The following is a 14,200-nucleotide window of genomic DNA, read 5'->3' as shown; positions in this document are numbered from 1 at the left end:
CAGCTGGGAGAGGGGAGGAGGAGGGAGGCTCCCTCCACAGGAGTGCCCTGGCCCGCCACCAGGTCTGCCCAGCTCAACACCAGTAAACACTCAGGCTTTATTTACAAAGGCAAAGCTGCCGTGGTGCTGACGCCACAGGGAAGGAATAGCGGGGGCCTCTCCGGACAAGGCCGCCTTTGTGAGTCAGGGGCCCAGATCCAGGCCTCCCAGGTCCTCCTCCTCCGCCCCAAAGCCTGAGAAGCTGATGGGCTGGCATGCCAGGCTGCGCAGGTTCACCAGACAGGCGGTCTGTGTGGTGCTAAAGTCCGGAACAGCCACCAGCAACACTGTCTGGTCCTCAGGGCCTGCAAAGAAGCCACGTGGGGGCGCGCCTTAGGTTCTGGGTGAGGCCCGTCTCAAAGGGAAGTCACCAGAAGTGAACAGGAGCCCCCCATCAGCACCATGGGAGCGTGGACCACAGAAGCTCCTTGAGACCAGAAACAAAAAGGGCCAAGGACCCCATAAAGGTCCAAGGCTAAAGCCACACTGACCAGAATGAGCTCTGGTGGGGACAGTTTCAGTCCCTGCAGAGCCTGGGCTGTCCACCCATGGGCGCCTGACACTCCAACACAGGCTTTCTCTGTGAGCCTTGGCCCCAGCTGAGAGCGTGTCACCCGCGTCAGCCCAGGCCTGGGACCCCCCAGAAGACAAAACTTACCTCGGATGATTTTGGAGCCAAAGCTGAGGGTGTTGCCACAAAAATAGACGTGAGGGCACTCCAGAAAGATGAACGGGTCGGTGTTGTAGAAAGGGTAACAACCTGGAGAAGGAGGACCCACAGCTGAGAGTGGGGCTTCTCAGCTGCAGCGCGGAGACACCTACACATCTCGGGTAGGGCTGTCCCGTGTAGGATGCGGAGTGCCATCTCACACACGTGACCCTGTGGCAGCTGCCACAACAAAAACATCTCCACACACTGCTGCGTGGCCCCAGAGGCAGGGCAGTATGCTCTACCGCTGCCGCCTTCGCCCTTCTGGGTGGGCACCGGGCCAGGGTGCAGTGCCCTGACCGGCCCTAGCTCCCACTGTGCTCCCATGGCCTTCAGCCCTAAGCAGGGCCTTGGCCACGAACAGACGTAAGATTCCACAGTAGCTCCCAAGACAAACCAAGCTTTGGGGCTTTTCCTTAGACAGGTCACGGCTAGGCTGGTGGGTGCAAATCCAGGCTGGGAACCCTCCGAGCATGACAGGAGCCCCTTTGGCCTTCCCCGGCACTTTGCTCCACACCACGTGTCTGAGTCCCAGTACCTAGGGTGTCAGGGGCTGTAGGGCTGACGTGACGGACTTGCAGGGTCCACTCCAGGATCTCCAAGTGGTCCTCCATGCTGCTGTACCGGAAGATGTCACTCACGTTCTGTCCCGACGTCCCCAGGAATCTGCAAGGCAGGGCTCGGCTGACCCCACCCTGGGGGGCCACCGTCTGCACTCCTCCCACGGCTGCCGGCCCAGAGCTCACCTGGCACCCTCACAGGGAGTCCCGAGCCCGACTCCAGGTGGGCCCTCCACAGCCCTGGGCCCAACCCTCCCCTCCTGGTGCCACCGAGGCAGAAGGCCAGGGGTCAGCCTGGAGTGGGGCTACCTGACTCCGTCGATGGTGGCCTGGTAGGGGTTGGTGACCAGCTGGAGCGTGGAGTAGGCAGTGGCCAGTGGGAACATGCAGGGGTGCAGGGGCTGCTGGGGGAGCGTGTAGTTTGTTGGGTCAAATTCGCCTGGCATCACGTCCACGGGCACGGAAGCCTGGAGGGCACAGGGGCAGGGGAGCTCGCAGGGCCCAGCTCCCTCCATACGCACCCCACTGGAGTCCACCTTCCCCAGCCCACCTTCCAGTGCCCAACTGCAGTGCCAGAGACCCCGATCCCGAGCAGTGGCCTGCCCCCAGCTCACTCACGCTCAGCTGCAGGAGGATCTCGTCCAGCATCTTGACAGCCTCCACGCTGGCTGCCTGGGTTTTCTTGGTTAAGTACTTGGCCTGGGGGGAGAAGCCCATACACAGGCGATCAGCCCCCAAGTGAGGCTTACATCAAAGCCATACCCAGAGCCCCCGCCAGGAGGGCTGAGAGCAGAGCAAAGCCCCACCCACAGGGGGACAGTAAGACTGCCGGGCCTCCGGCCCCCGCCACCGCCCTCAGAAAGCAGGGCCTGAGGACAGGAGATTCCTGGGTCACCAGGCCTGCGAGACCCCGTGCCCGACGCTCCGCGGGGAAGGAGGGCTTGAACGCAGGCAGGTGGGTGCCGTACCTTATTGATGGAGTCTCTGCTCTGGGTGTTGTGGCTCAGGAGGTTCCCAGCGAGGATGACCCGGGAGACGTGGGCGGCGCTGCACTGCTCCCCTTCATCCCCAAGCTGCCCCGTCACCACGTCCACCAGCAGCTGGGTGCCCAGCAGGCTCTCGCCCCCGCCTCCACCCAGGCCCAGGCCGGACACCAGCAGCACAAACCTGCCGGAAGAAGTCGGGGTCTTCGTGGGTGCTGGGAGGGCTGCGTGGAGCTCCTGGTGGGGCTCTGTCACCATCACAGGGGAGCAGGGGCCAGCGAATGTGACTCCCCCGGACCACTGACCGGACCCGGGCCCCTGCTCCTCACCTGGCCGTGTCGAGGGGGCGTGTGGGCTTCTGGGGAGCAAGCCCTGCAAAGCAGTGGTCCTCCACCAGGAACTTCCCATCGTCTCCTGCAGAGCCCAGCACAGCCAGGACCGTCCCTGGGGAGCAGCAGGGTCAGGCCCAGGAGGGGGGGCCCGAGGGGCTACCACCCCCTTCCAGGCACCCAGATGACAAAACCAGCAGCTCTCCTCTGCTGGTGAGTTCTCACTGAGGACTCAGGACTGGGCATCTGCTTCCTAGAGTCAAGTGCCTCCGGGCGGAGGTGGGAAGAACTGACCCCTACCTGGGTCTCACCCACCACCTGAACCCAACCCCATGGCTGCAAGAATAATGCAGGTGTTCGCCAGCACCCAGAGGTGCGGGCCACCCCCTCCCCCCTCCCCACCTGTGACCAGCTTTGCCACGTCGATGGCACCCGCCAGTTTGATACGCTGCAATTCATCTTCCAAGATCAGTTCATCGTCTGCGTGGATGTATTTGCTCCGAGGAGGCTGGGGGAGCAGGTTGTGCTGGAATTCAAAGATGGGAGTGGTCATGGGGCCAGAGCCCACTCTGGCTCCGGTGCCACGTCAGTGAGATGGCCCTGCAGCCCCCTCCTCCATGGGCAGAGGCCCAGCCCTGATTCCCAGGATGCAAGGCAGGTGGTCCCATCAGTGCCCCCAGGGAAGTATTCTGGGGGCAGCCCGTGGGGTCCTCACCTCTTCGCTGACCTCCCGCAGGATGGACGGCTGCAGCAGCATGGCCTTGAAGAGGGTCCCTACCACACAGCACTTCTCCCCAGGCTGCAGCTCACACAGCTTCTTAATCAGGACTCCATTGCCTGCGGCATGAGGGTCTGAGCTCAGAGACGAGCCCCCTCCACCCCCTCACGGCCACGGAGCACCGCGGCCCTGGGGCCCTGGCCTCCACGAGGAGGGAGAGAACGTCAAATGCAAGGACCCCTTAGACCTAAAGGATCGCTTGGCCCCAGGGGGACAGAGGGACTCTGAATGTGCCTGCGCTCTGTATGCCAAGCGTTCTCACAAGAGAGGCAGACATGCAGAGAAGGCGACGTGAAGATGGGGCAGAGACGGGAGGGAGGCAGCCGCGGGCCCAGCAGTGCCGGGGCAGCCACCAGAAGCTGGAAGAGGCAAGGAAGGACTGGAGGGAACGCGGCCCTGCCGACACCTGCATCTTGGAGCCCTGGCCTCCAGAACTGGGAGAGAATGGACTTCTGTTGTTTGAAGGCACTCAGTTTGCGGCTCTGTTGTTTATTACAACGGCCACGGGAAGCTAATGCAGAGTTTCTTCACTTATACCTAAATTATAACGCTGATCCTTAGAAGGAGGTATGCCAAGTCTCAACACAGCCCTGCCCTAACAATATTACAGTCTCTTTTGAGAGTTTGGATTCTTTCATCCGCCCCACAAATGCCTCGTCATCTGAAAACAGAGATACCCCAAATCCAAACTTCATATCCCCACCCGCCCCATTCTGCTCCCTGTGGAGTCACCAGAGGGCCTGGGATCCCAGAGAACAGCACACAGGAAGCGTTAGGGACGGGCAGGAAGACGGGCGTGGGAGAGGGGTGGTATGCAGGGGTCACTCGGGTGGGCAGGAGGGAGGAACCACGTCCCAGAAGGCCTGAGGGTTTGTTAGTACAGACCCCAAGCCTGGAGAAAACGCTAACAGGAGGGGATGGGATAATGTGGACTTGGGACCAGCCCGTTCCTTAGCCCGGTGACTCCAGCACGTATCCCTCCTGCCCCGGAATAACCAAGAACATCCCACAGGTCCACGCCCTGGGGAGCGAGGGGGAGTGCTTCAAAATAAGATAAGGAGGGCGCCGGCACTGGATAGAAATGCCAGACGCCACGAGAGACAACAGATGCCAAAGGCACAATGTCCACCGAGCCCTCACTCAGCCCCAGGTGGCCGTGCCAAGCCCTGCGCTTGGAATTCTTCCACCCCCGACAACACGCCAGTGGAGATATTATTACCCCACCACCGGGCTGAGGAAACTGAGGCACAGAGAGATTAAGGAACACGCCCAAGGCTACCCAGCTGAGATCCAGTGTGCATGTCTGAGCACCAGGTAGAACCACACAGCCCTGTGCTGAGGGCGGGACATCTGTCCATCCGGGCGGAGTGTGGGCGCCAGGCCAGGCGCCAGCACCGAGAGTGAACCCGAAGGCCCATCCTTGCCCTCACTGAGCTTCCGGCGCAGACGGAGAGGCAAGAGCAGGAAAGGCGGGATCTGCTGCTGGGACAAGTGCTGCGAACGGAGAAGGCCCTGCTGGCCCAGGCGGCCTCTCGAAGCACAGGATGTTTCAGCTGAGGTTGTGAAGGAAGCCTGGGGACAGAGTGTGCCGGGGACAGAGCGTGCCAGGCGCAGGGAGAGCCAAAGGTAAGAAAGGGCTTGAGGTGTTCAGGAAACTTGTGAGTGGAGAGAGGTGAATTCTGAGATGGACTGAGCTCGGGGGAGGAAGCCTGGCCACGCAGAGAAGCCACGTGGGGTGTGAACGATGCTGCCTACTGTCAGTCACCCAGCCAAGGCCCCATTCATCATGGGCCCCACTCTGTGAACAGAATAAAATGGCTGCTTTCTGTCACTGGGCAGCTTTGTTAGAAGAGAAACCTGGCGGGGATATGTATATACGTGTAACTGATTCACTTTGCTGTGCAGTAGAAACTAACACAACATTGTAAAGCAACTAGACTCCAATAAAAATTAATTAAAAAAAAGAAGAGAAACCTGGTACCACAGCAGATGCTGCTGTAAAGAATCTAAAAGATGACATTGACCTTAGGCTCGAGGAGGGTGTCCTCGAGGACTTCAAGGAAAGTGAGAGAAAGGCATTGGGAACCAGAGGAAGGAGACCCTGGCAGAGAAAAGGTGAATAACACTTTTGCCTGCAGTAAGGAAAACAGAAAACATCTCTAACATGAGGATGTAGCTAGGAGATCGGGTCAAGTGTTCTCCTGGCTGCGTATAATAAAACCGGAGTCAATCCAGCTGACCTGGTGGGATGGGACAGGCCTGGGAGCCAGTGCTCGCCAAAGCTTTCCCAGTGGTTCCAATGTGCAACCTGGGCTGAAACCCAGCAAGCCTGGTGCTGGGCGGCGGGGTGGGGGTGGGGGGCGCAATAAAAATGAATAAGACACGGTCTCACCCACAAAATTTCAGTTTAAAGACATAACACATGAAATGAAAACTACGTGGAAAGCTACCTTTTTTTCGTAATTTTTTTTTTTTTTTTGGCTGCACCACGAGGCATGTGGGATAGCAGTTCCCCAACCAGGGATCGAACCCATGACCCCTGCATTGGAAGCGAGGAGTCTGAACCACTGGACCACCAGGGAAGTCCCAGAAAGCCACTCTTATAAATAGTAACAATGAGGTGATGGGGCATCACCCAAAAGTTGAAGGTGGTGGGGGTCCTAATTCATCAAGAATAACTTAAAAGCAGGAAAGATCACCAAGGAAGAAATGGGAAAAAAAAAGAAAAAGGCCTGCACTGCCCAGGCCACTTGATTAGGAAAGACAGACGACCCCAAGGGTCTGGAGATCCGTGCCCAACAAACCCAGAAGCACTTCCCCAAACTCATTACTTACCCCAGCGCTGCTGGGCCCGGCTCACCAGGAAGGGCCTCATCTGGATGAGGCGGGTGGCATAAATGTGGGCATACTGCCGGCTAAAGTTGCGCTCCCCCAGCCGGAAGGGCTGCGAGGAGTTGGTGTAAGTCACCACGGGCACCCGGGCAAAGGTAGCGTTGCTGGCTGATGGTGGGGACAGCAGAGTGTGGGCCCTCTGGGCAGCCTGCTCAGAAAACATGTCCGTGCTTGATGTGTCCAGACCGCTGTGGCCGGGACAGGGAGGAGGTGGTCCCTGAAAGGACACAAACGCAGTCCTGCAATCCCTGCAACCTCCGCGGCAGCCGCGTCCCTAGTGTGGCTCCACCGCACCCACAGGGCCCTGAGGGTGGGGGAGACTTGTGGTGCACACCAGACTCCGGCCAGAACAGCACCTGGAACTCGACTAGGTTGGATACCAGTGTCCCCTGTAACCTGCAAAAAGGGAGATGAGGAAAGCTAGGAAATGCTTCTCCCACTGGCGCTCTCCAAACCCATCTCAAGTGTCCACTGCCTGCTCCACACCTCAACCTAGACAATGATCAAGGTCTCAAATTCCATGTCCCAAATGGAATTTCTCATCTGCCTCCATCCAGCTCCCTGGCACCTGCCCCATCTCAAGGCATGAGGCCAACCTTATTATTACACAAGCCTACCATAAAATAATTAGCCTATGATTAAAAATATAAATAAAACAAAACATAAATCAGTCACTTCTCTGCTCGAAACCCTCCAAAGGTTCCCCATTTCACGGAATAAAACCCCAAGTCCCTACAGTGGCCTATGAGATCTGCCCCACTGGTCCTGCCCTCCTGTCCCCCCACCAGGAGGCCTGCTCTTCTCCCTCAGGTCCCTCAGGTCTGCTCAAACCTCACCTTCTCCACCTGCAACCCTCCCCTGGCACTTCTGCTCCTCCAATGTTTATTGTTTTCCATGGCATTTATCTTCCAACAGACAATACATTTTAAGTTTATTGTCTGCCTCCTCTGACTAGAATAAAAGCTCCAGGAGAGCAGAGGCATCAGCACCTGAGCCCACTTTCCAGAAGCAGCCCGGAGCCCCACTGAGACGTACTGTAGGCGTCAGATCCACAGCAGGTTCCAAGATCAGTGCGTGGAGCAGCTCAGTCATTTCTTTACATGCGTACAGGGATGATAATAGTTTGCATGGAATGGGTTAAAAAAGACGTGGCACTAAAACCGATTTCTTCCTCCCGCCTTTTTAGCACAGCTATTAGGTGGCTTGAATTCTGCCCTACAGAACAGCTCTGGGCTGGGACGGTATCTGAATCAACTATCTACCCTAAAGTGTAGAGCGGCGGCAGCGCTCTGGCCGCAGTCTCGAAGGAGTCTCGCGGCCTGAATCCCCAGGCCACGGCCCCGGCCCGCAACCTGGGGCCGTCTGGGGGAGTACAGCACAGAGCCTGCTCAGACCTCCCTCGCGAGATGCCTGTTAACCCGCCCCCACGCGAGGACACCCAAAGAGCCAGCCCCCCCAAAGAGCCAGCCCCCCCAAGCATCCACGCGGCCTGGGGAAGCGAGACCCCACTCACCTCGCCGCACGCCGCGGCCCCGCCCACAGCCGCGCGCCATCTCCCGCCAATCCGCGCGCCTTGCCCCGCCCACAGAGGCATCTCGCCAATCACTGCGTGCTCCACCATGCTCATCATCGCGGGGACCGCCCGCCGCCGCGCACCTCCTCCCGCCACTCCGCGAGCCTCGCCCCGCCCATGTTGCATCCCGCCAATGACAGCGCGCTCCACCATGCTAATCACCCCCCCAGGGCTCGCCCACAGCCGCGCCCGCCCCGTCCATTGACGCGCGCCCCGCCCCTGAGCTCTGCGCGTGCGCGGGATCACGCCCCCGATTCCAAGGGAGACGCGGGGCGGGGTTGCAGATTAGGGACCAGTGTGCACTCGTGTGCGCCGTGACGCCCCGACCCGGCCCTTCCCGGAGGCCTGACCCTGAGGTCACTGCGCCTTCCCTAGAGTTGGCGCCCCTTGCGCCACCCCAGGACACCGCTGGGTCCCCGCTTCTGCGGTGGACGGTGGGAGGGCTGAGGACGATTGTTGCACCGCCTAAGGGGAGCGATTACTCTGCCGCAAGTCCGAGGACAGGGCCGGGCACTGGGTTCCAGAACAGTGGGGGAGGACTTAGAGTTAGGGTCAGGGAAGCGGACTGGCTGGCTGAGGCCTTCCGCACGGGGCCAACAGCCCTGCCAGCCTCCACCCAACACTTCCTGGTCTCTGTTGTCCTCACTGCCTCTCGTCATCCACACTCCTCCTACCCACCAAGGAATTCTCGTGCCGTCCCGCACTTCGTGCGGGCTCTTTTCCACATCTCCACCAATCCACATCGCTTGGAATTCCTAAGCAAGCCCCAGTGGCCCTTCCCCATGACGCTTCCTCTCCACTGCCACCAGCGCCGGGATTCAGTCTCTTTAGCACATGCTGTTCTGCTGGTTCACTCTGCATCTGTTTCTCAAGTCCCAGTCTTGTCTCCTCAACAAAGTAGATAATAGTTATGGATAACACATAAAAGCCCTTGCTATGGACCTGACACTGTTCTAAATTCTTGACACATACAAATTCAGCTAATCCTCCAATAACCCTTTGAAGAGGAAACTGAGGCACTGAGAGGTCACACGGCTAGTGAGTAACAACTAGGATTCACTCTGAGGCAGCATGACTCAGCCCTGCCATTGTATGTGTGCTGGCTCTCTGCATATGCAGGTCAGCTGGACTGCCCATCTAATTGCCCATTACTTCACTTTTGTCCCTGCCGTTCAGACATTTGTCAAACATCCAATTAGACTGGATTGGATAAGTCTGCCCTCAGAGGATGTGCGGAAAGCTAGTCTAGTTCACTTACCACAGTGCCTGACTCATGGAAACTCCCAGTTCAGCCTGTATTTGTTGAATGAATAGATGAGCACTTTTCGGGGGTGGGGGTGGGGCGGGGCATGTAATGTGCTAAATGTCTCAAGAGCATTATCTTATTGAGTCTTACCATAGCCCTGTGAGGCAGGTACTATGATCTCCGTTTTACAGAAAGATTCATAGTTGCACAGGGTCACACAGCCAGGGAGCCGGGGGCTGGAACTGATACTTCTGCTCAGACATGAAGCTGGGCAGCCTCTCCACTGAGGTCGGCTACTGGCAGGCCTATGTCAGGCACGCAGTTGGGGCAGGTGAGGGGGTGTAGGACAGACCTGGAGGCAACAGTCATAGTAGGAATGATGGTGGCTGGGAAAGGGGGGGGCTGCGGACAAGTGGGTGTGCTTCCATGGGCGGAACATCCTTCCCTAACTCTTCCCCTGGCTGTCTGCAAGGATGGAAAGGCTTAAGTGTTGATTTTCCCAGCCTCCCTGGCAGCCAAGGGTGATGATGAGATCAAATCTGGCAGAGATGTAGGGGAAGTCTGGCAGGGATGGGGGTGGGGGGTGGAAGGTTGAGTTTCTGAGAAATCTGGTTTTGTGATAAGAAGGAGGGGCACAGTACTGAACCAGGACCAGCAATTGCTAACTTCTTATTTTATTTTAGAAAAGGAACCCCTAATTTGTTTTCCCCACTTTGGATTTTCTGAACATGAAATGAAACATGTTTTGTTTGTTTGTTTGTTTGTTCTTTGGCAGCACTGTGTGGCATGCGGGATCCTAATTCCCCAACCAGGGATCAAACCCACACCCCCTGCATTGGAAGCACAGAGTCCTGACCACTGGACCACCAGGGAAGTCGCCCAAACATGTTCTTTTTTTTTTTATTTTTATAAATTTATTTATTTATTTTTGGCCGTGTTGGGTCTTCGTTTCTGTGCGAGGGCTTTCTCTAGTTGCGGCTAGCGGGGGCCACTCTTCATCGCGGTGCATGGGCTTCTCACTATCGCGGCCTCTCTTGTTGCGGAGCACAGGCTCCAGACACGCAGGCTCAGCAGCTGTGGCTCACGGGCCCAGTTGCTCCGCGGCATGTGGGATCTTCCCAGACCAGGGCTCGAACCTGTGTCCCCTGCATTGGCAGGCAGATTCTCAACCACTGCACCACCAGGGAAGCCCCAAACATGTTCTTAAATGAAGTATGTAGGTATATAAAAGAGCAGAGGGGTCCCAAAAGGCTGAAGTGGTGTCTTTGGGATTGGGTCCCTCAAATAAGTACTAGTTTCCATTGAAAACAAGGGCTGGGTGGAATGGCATTACAGGGAGAGGGCCTTCAATGATGCTCACTAATGTGGTTTTATTAAAAAAAAATTTTTATTGTGGTAAAATATATATAACATAAGATTGACCGTTTTAACCATTATAAAGTGTACAGTTCATTGGTATTAAGTATATTCACATTGCCGTGCAACCATCACTACTGTCCATCTCCAGATGTTTTTCATGATCCCCAACTGAATCTGTGTATCCACTAAACGATAACTCTCCATTCCCCCTACCCTAGCCCCTGGTAACCTCTAATCTATGTCTCTGTGAATTTGCCTATTCTAGGTATCTCATATAAATGGAATTATACAATATCTGTCCTTTTGTATATGGCTTATTTCCATTAAAATATCTTCAATGTACATCCATGTTGCAGAATGTATCAGAATTTCATCCCTTTTTATGGACAAACAATAATCCAGTGTATGTATAGAACACATTTTGTTTATTCATCCACTGATGGATACCGATTTGGGTTGTTTTCATCTTTTGGCTATTGTGAACAATGCTGCTGAGAACGTGGGTGTACAAATATCTGTTTGAGGCCCTGCTTTCAATTCTTTTTGCCATATACCCAGAAATAGAATTGCTGGATTAAATGGTATTTCTATGTTTAATTTTTTGAGGAACCATCATTCTGTTTTCCACAGCAGCTGTACCATTTTACATTCCCACTAAGAATACACAAGAGTTCGGGCTTCCCTGGTGGCGCAGTGGTTGGGGGTCCGCCTGCCGGTGTGGGGGACGTGGGTTCATGCCCCGGTCCGGGAGGGTCCCGCATGCCGCGGGGCAACTAAGCCCGTGCGCCACAACTACTGAGCCTGCGCTCTAGAGCCCACGAGCCACAACTACTGAGCCCGCATGCCACAACTACTGAAGCCCGTGCACCTAGAGCCCGTGCTCTGCAACAAGAGAAGCCACTACAAGTGAGAAACCTGTGCACTGGAACTAAGAGTAGCCTCCGCTCGCCACAACTAGAGAAAGCCCACGCGCAGCAACAAAGACCCACCCAGCCAAATAAAAAAATAAATAAAATTAAAAAAAAACAAAACAAAGGTAGTTGATTAGTTGGATATCAGTATCAGGGAGACACAGCATTGGTGGGAGGTTGGAGGACTGGGTTTGGGAACAGATGGAAAGCACAGGAGGGCCGTGAAGCTGGGAGCACAGCAGTCATCTCCTGTCTGGAGTTCTCTGATCTGATGCCAGCCCCCAGGGTTCCCTCTGCCCTAAGATTACTCACTCATGAAACAGTCTGGGTAAGGTGGTCCAGCTGGCTGGCCCAAGTGCCTGCTGCCCGCTGTGTAGATGAGGTCTGAGCCCCTCGCCTCTGTAGGGTTGGTTACCAGGAACTACCCCCATCAGAGCCACACACGTTCTGAGAGAAGTAATTCCCCATGGGAATCAGTGCTATTAGAAAGCGGACAGGCACTGAGCCGGGAAAATGACCCCTGTCCACTGCAAGGCAACTCCTTGCACTGTGGAAGCAGAAAGCTGTGGACATTCGCAGGGAGGGTGTCGGGGGTCAGGTCAGGCCAGCAGCGGGAGTCAGAGGGGGCAGGACAATCAGGCTGGAGCTGGGCTGACCAGGGCACCTGGGGAGGTGCTGGGGAGGGCAGCCTTGTAGGGGTGGGAGGAGGACAAACTCTCACCCTTGTAGGGGTGAGAGTTAAGGAGCGGGTCGGGGGAGGATGGTGGAGGTGTTGCTGACGGCAGAACGGGGCGGGCGGGCAGGGATGGTAAGGCTCTATTTTGGAGCTGGGTGGCTGTGCGCGTCAGCAGAGCATCCTGTGGGCGGGGGCAGGGCCAAGGCGAGTTGGCAGGTGGAGGTCAGAGGCTGTTCCAGACCCCTGGGGTAGCGCAGACGGGCGCTGAAGGGCAGCGGGCGGCAGAGCTGGAGGGGACAGTGGGAGAAGAGCTCCCCCTTTTCCCCGCAGCCACAGCTCCTGCCCCTTTCCTCCGTGCTGTCTCCTGTGGCCGAAGGCCTGCTGGAGAGAAACCGCAGACCCCACGGACCCACAGAACCTACAAAGCTTCCCGGTCTCAGGCTCCAGGAGTCGGGACATTCATAATGTCGCTATAATCATTCGCGAGACATTCCCTGAGCACCTGCTACGGGCCAGGCTTGGTGCTAGGGATGGGATGACGCATGTCTCTAAGCTTGTGTCGCTGAAGCCGGGAAGCTGGGCTGACCTAAGGGTGGGCTGGACAAGCCCTAAGTGGAGCATGGCCCAGACCTGTGTCGGGAGATGGCTTCCTAGGGAGGTGGTACCTGTGCTGGGGCCTGAAGCCCAAGGAGGCCAGAAGGCCACATGTGGGACCTGTGAGGGGGCGGGCACAGCCCTGATGACCACCAGAGCTGTTCCAGCACCTTCTGGCTCAGCTCCCTCCAGCCTGCACTCTCAGCATCTCCATGCCCTGTGTCCTCCATCAGAGGAGCTGGTCTCAGTAAGTCTCTAACCAAAAACCATGGGTGCCTGGGGTACCAGTGAGCCGTGAGCCAGTTGGAGTGGGCCTTGTTTCCTGTAACCAAAGGTCAAAATGAAGGAAAGAATCTCAATTGTCAGTTCATCGTTCTTAAAGTTTTGGCAGTGCTACTGTTGGGACTCAGGGTGGGCCATCCCATAATAGGCCACAATGGCATATTGATTATTTTGAATTAAAGTTACTTAAGAAATGACCAATGCAGGAGGGACACCCTGAGCCTCCTTTCTGTCTCCCTGAAAGCAGGAAATCACCTCTCTTGCGAAAGGGCTCCCTACGCCTGGAGGGGGGAGGACACCCTTATTGCTAGAGACGGGAAATTGGGGTGAGAAGCCTGTATGAACACACCTTGTGACTTTTTAAATTTACAACCCCAAACCCAAATTCTGTTTAGATTCTTCCCCAATTAAGCCCTCAAAATCTCAGTTTCTTCATGCCGTCAACTCCTCCCAAATTGGTTTCTTTGTCTAAAAAGTATAAAAGCTGCCTGCTTTGGTGGCTTCTTAGGTCCCATTCCCATGAGACCTCCATGTGCAGGAATTAAAATGTGTTTCTTTGTCTCCTGTTAACTGGTCTTGTTCAACTTTATTATTGGTCCAGCCACAAGAACTCACGAGGGGAGAGGGGAAAATTTCCTTCTCCTTGACATTATTTCCTCCTCCTCTTATCTATGACAGCAAAACAAACCATCCCAAGTCTTACTGACTTAAAGCAACAATTTCCTATTTCTTGTGGTGCAGTGGGTGCCCCGACAGCTCGTTGTCTCTTCCTGCCTGAGGTTGGACATGGCCATTTGACAGCAGCTAGGGGTCCAACAGTCTCGGTTCCAAGTCCAGCCTTGGGTGGGATGGCCGAGGGCCAGGGCTCTCTCTCACGTGACCTTTATTCTGGGCTCTGCCTTGCACAATGACCTCCCGTTCCAAGGAAGTGAGGACAGAACCACAGGCTGCTTGAGGCCACCAAGCCGTGGGCCAGCCCAGGTTCCAGGGTGGAGAAACAGACTTGGCCTCCTCATGGAGCAGCTCTGCATGAACTTGACACACAGAAAGCCTTGACTATGGTGATTGCCCCACTGTGGTATGCAGACGAGCTGTGGCTCGCAGGGGCTCTGTCACCTCAAAACAGACGACAACTCCTCCAGCTTGCCACCCTTTTAAGGCCCTCACCACCTCCCATCCCCCCTCCTTGCTGCTAGGAAACTGTCAGGTCACCTGTGCAGACAGCACCCATTAACTGTCTGGGGTACCAGCCCACCCCCAAGACATCTG

General features: G+C 56.2%; 1 protein-coding gene across 7 annotated transcripts; it reads right to left on the bottom strand.

Annotated features, from left to right (window-relative positions):
- Window positions 1-78: 78 nt before the first annotated feature.
- Window positions 79-7,920, bottom strand: POLD2 (DNA polymerase delta 2, accessory subunit). Of its 7 annotated transcripts, none has more exons than XM_067745825.1 (13): window positions 7,804-7,842; window positions 7,326-7,384; window positions 6,625-6,686; window positions 6,234-6,507; window positions 3,336-3,457; window positions 3,023-3,146; window positions 2,621-2,735; window positions 2,277-2,475; window positions 1,927-2,007; window positions 1,618-1,775; window positions 1,287-1,414; window positions 698-799; window positions 79-344 (listed from the first exon to the last, which is right to left on the bottom strand). In XM_067745825.1, exons 4-13 carry the CDS (start codon window positions 6,451-6,453, stop codon window positions 184-186), a joined length of 1,410 nt encoding a protein of 469 aa, XP_067601926.1. In that variant the 5' UTR covers window positions 6,454-6,507; window positions 6,625-6,686; window positions 7,326-7,384; window positions 7,804-7,842; the 3' UTR covers window positions 79-183. The 7 variants fall into 7 exon arrangements, with proteins under 7 accessions (XP_067601926.1, XP_067601925.1, XP_067601922.1 ...); XM_067745824.1 differs by having other exon boundaries at window positions 7,280-7,384; window positions 7,804-7,830; XM_067745821.1 differs by having other exon boundaries at window positions 6,234-6,686; window positions 7,804-7,850.
- Between the last annotated feature and the right edge of the window lie 6,280 nt (window positions 7,921-14,200).

This window comes from Pseudorca crassidens, chromosome 8 (genome assembly GCF_039906515.1).
Source record: "Pseudorca crassidens isolate mPseCra1 chromosome 8, mPseCra1.hap1, whole genome shotgun sequence".
Taxonomy (NCBI): domain Eukaryota; kingdom Metazoa; phylum Chordata; class Mammalia; order Artiodactyla; family Delphinidae; genus Pseudorca; species Pseudorca crassidens.
The sequence above is the reverse complement of the archived record's forward strand: the minus strand, read 5'-3'. Positions and strand labels throughout refer to the sequence as shown.

Coding starts and splice junctions, on each gene's coding strand:
- POLD2 (XM_067745819.1), bottom strand. CDS start 7,920: ATGATGAGCATGGTGGAGCACGCAGTGATTGGCGAGATGCCTCTGTGG. Junction 3,458..6,233: donor CCGGGCCCAGCAGCGCTGGG/GTAAGTAATGAG, acceptor CTCATGCCGCAG/GCAATGGAGTCCTGATTAAG. Junction 2,736..3,022: donor CGTGGCAAAGCTGGTCACAG/GTGGGGAGGGGG, acceptor GCTGCTCCCCAG/GGACGGTCCTGGCTGTGCTG.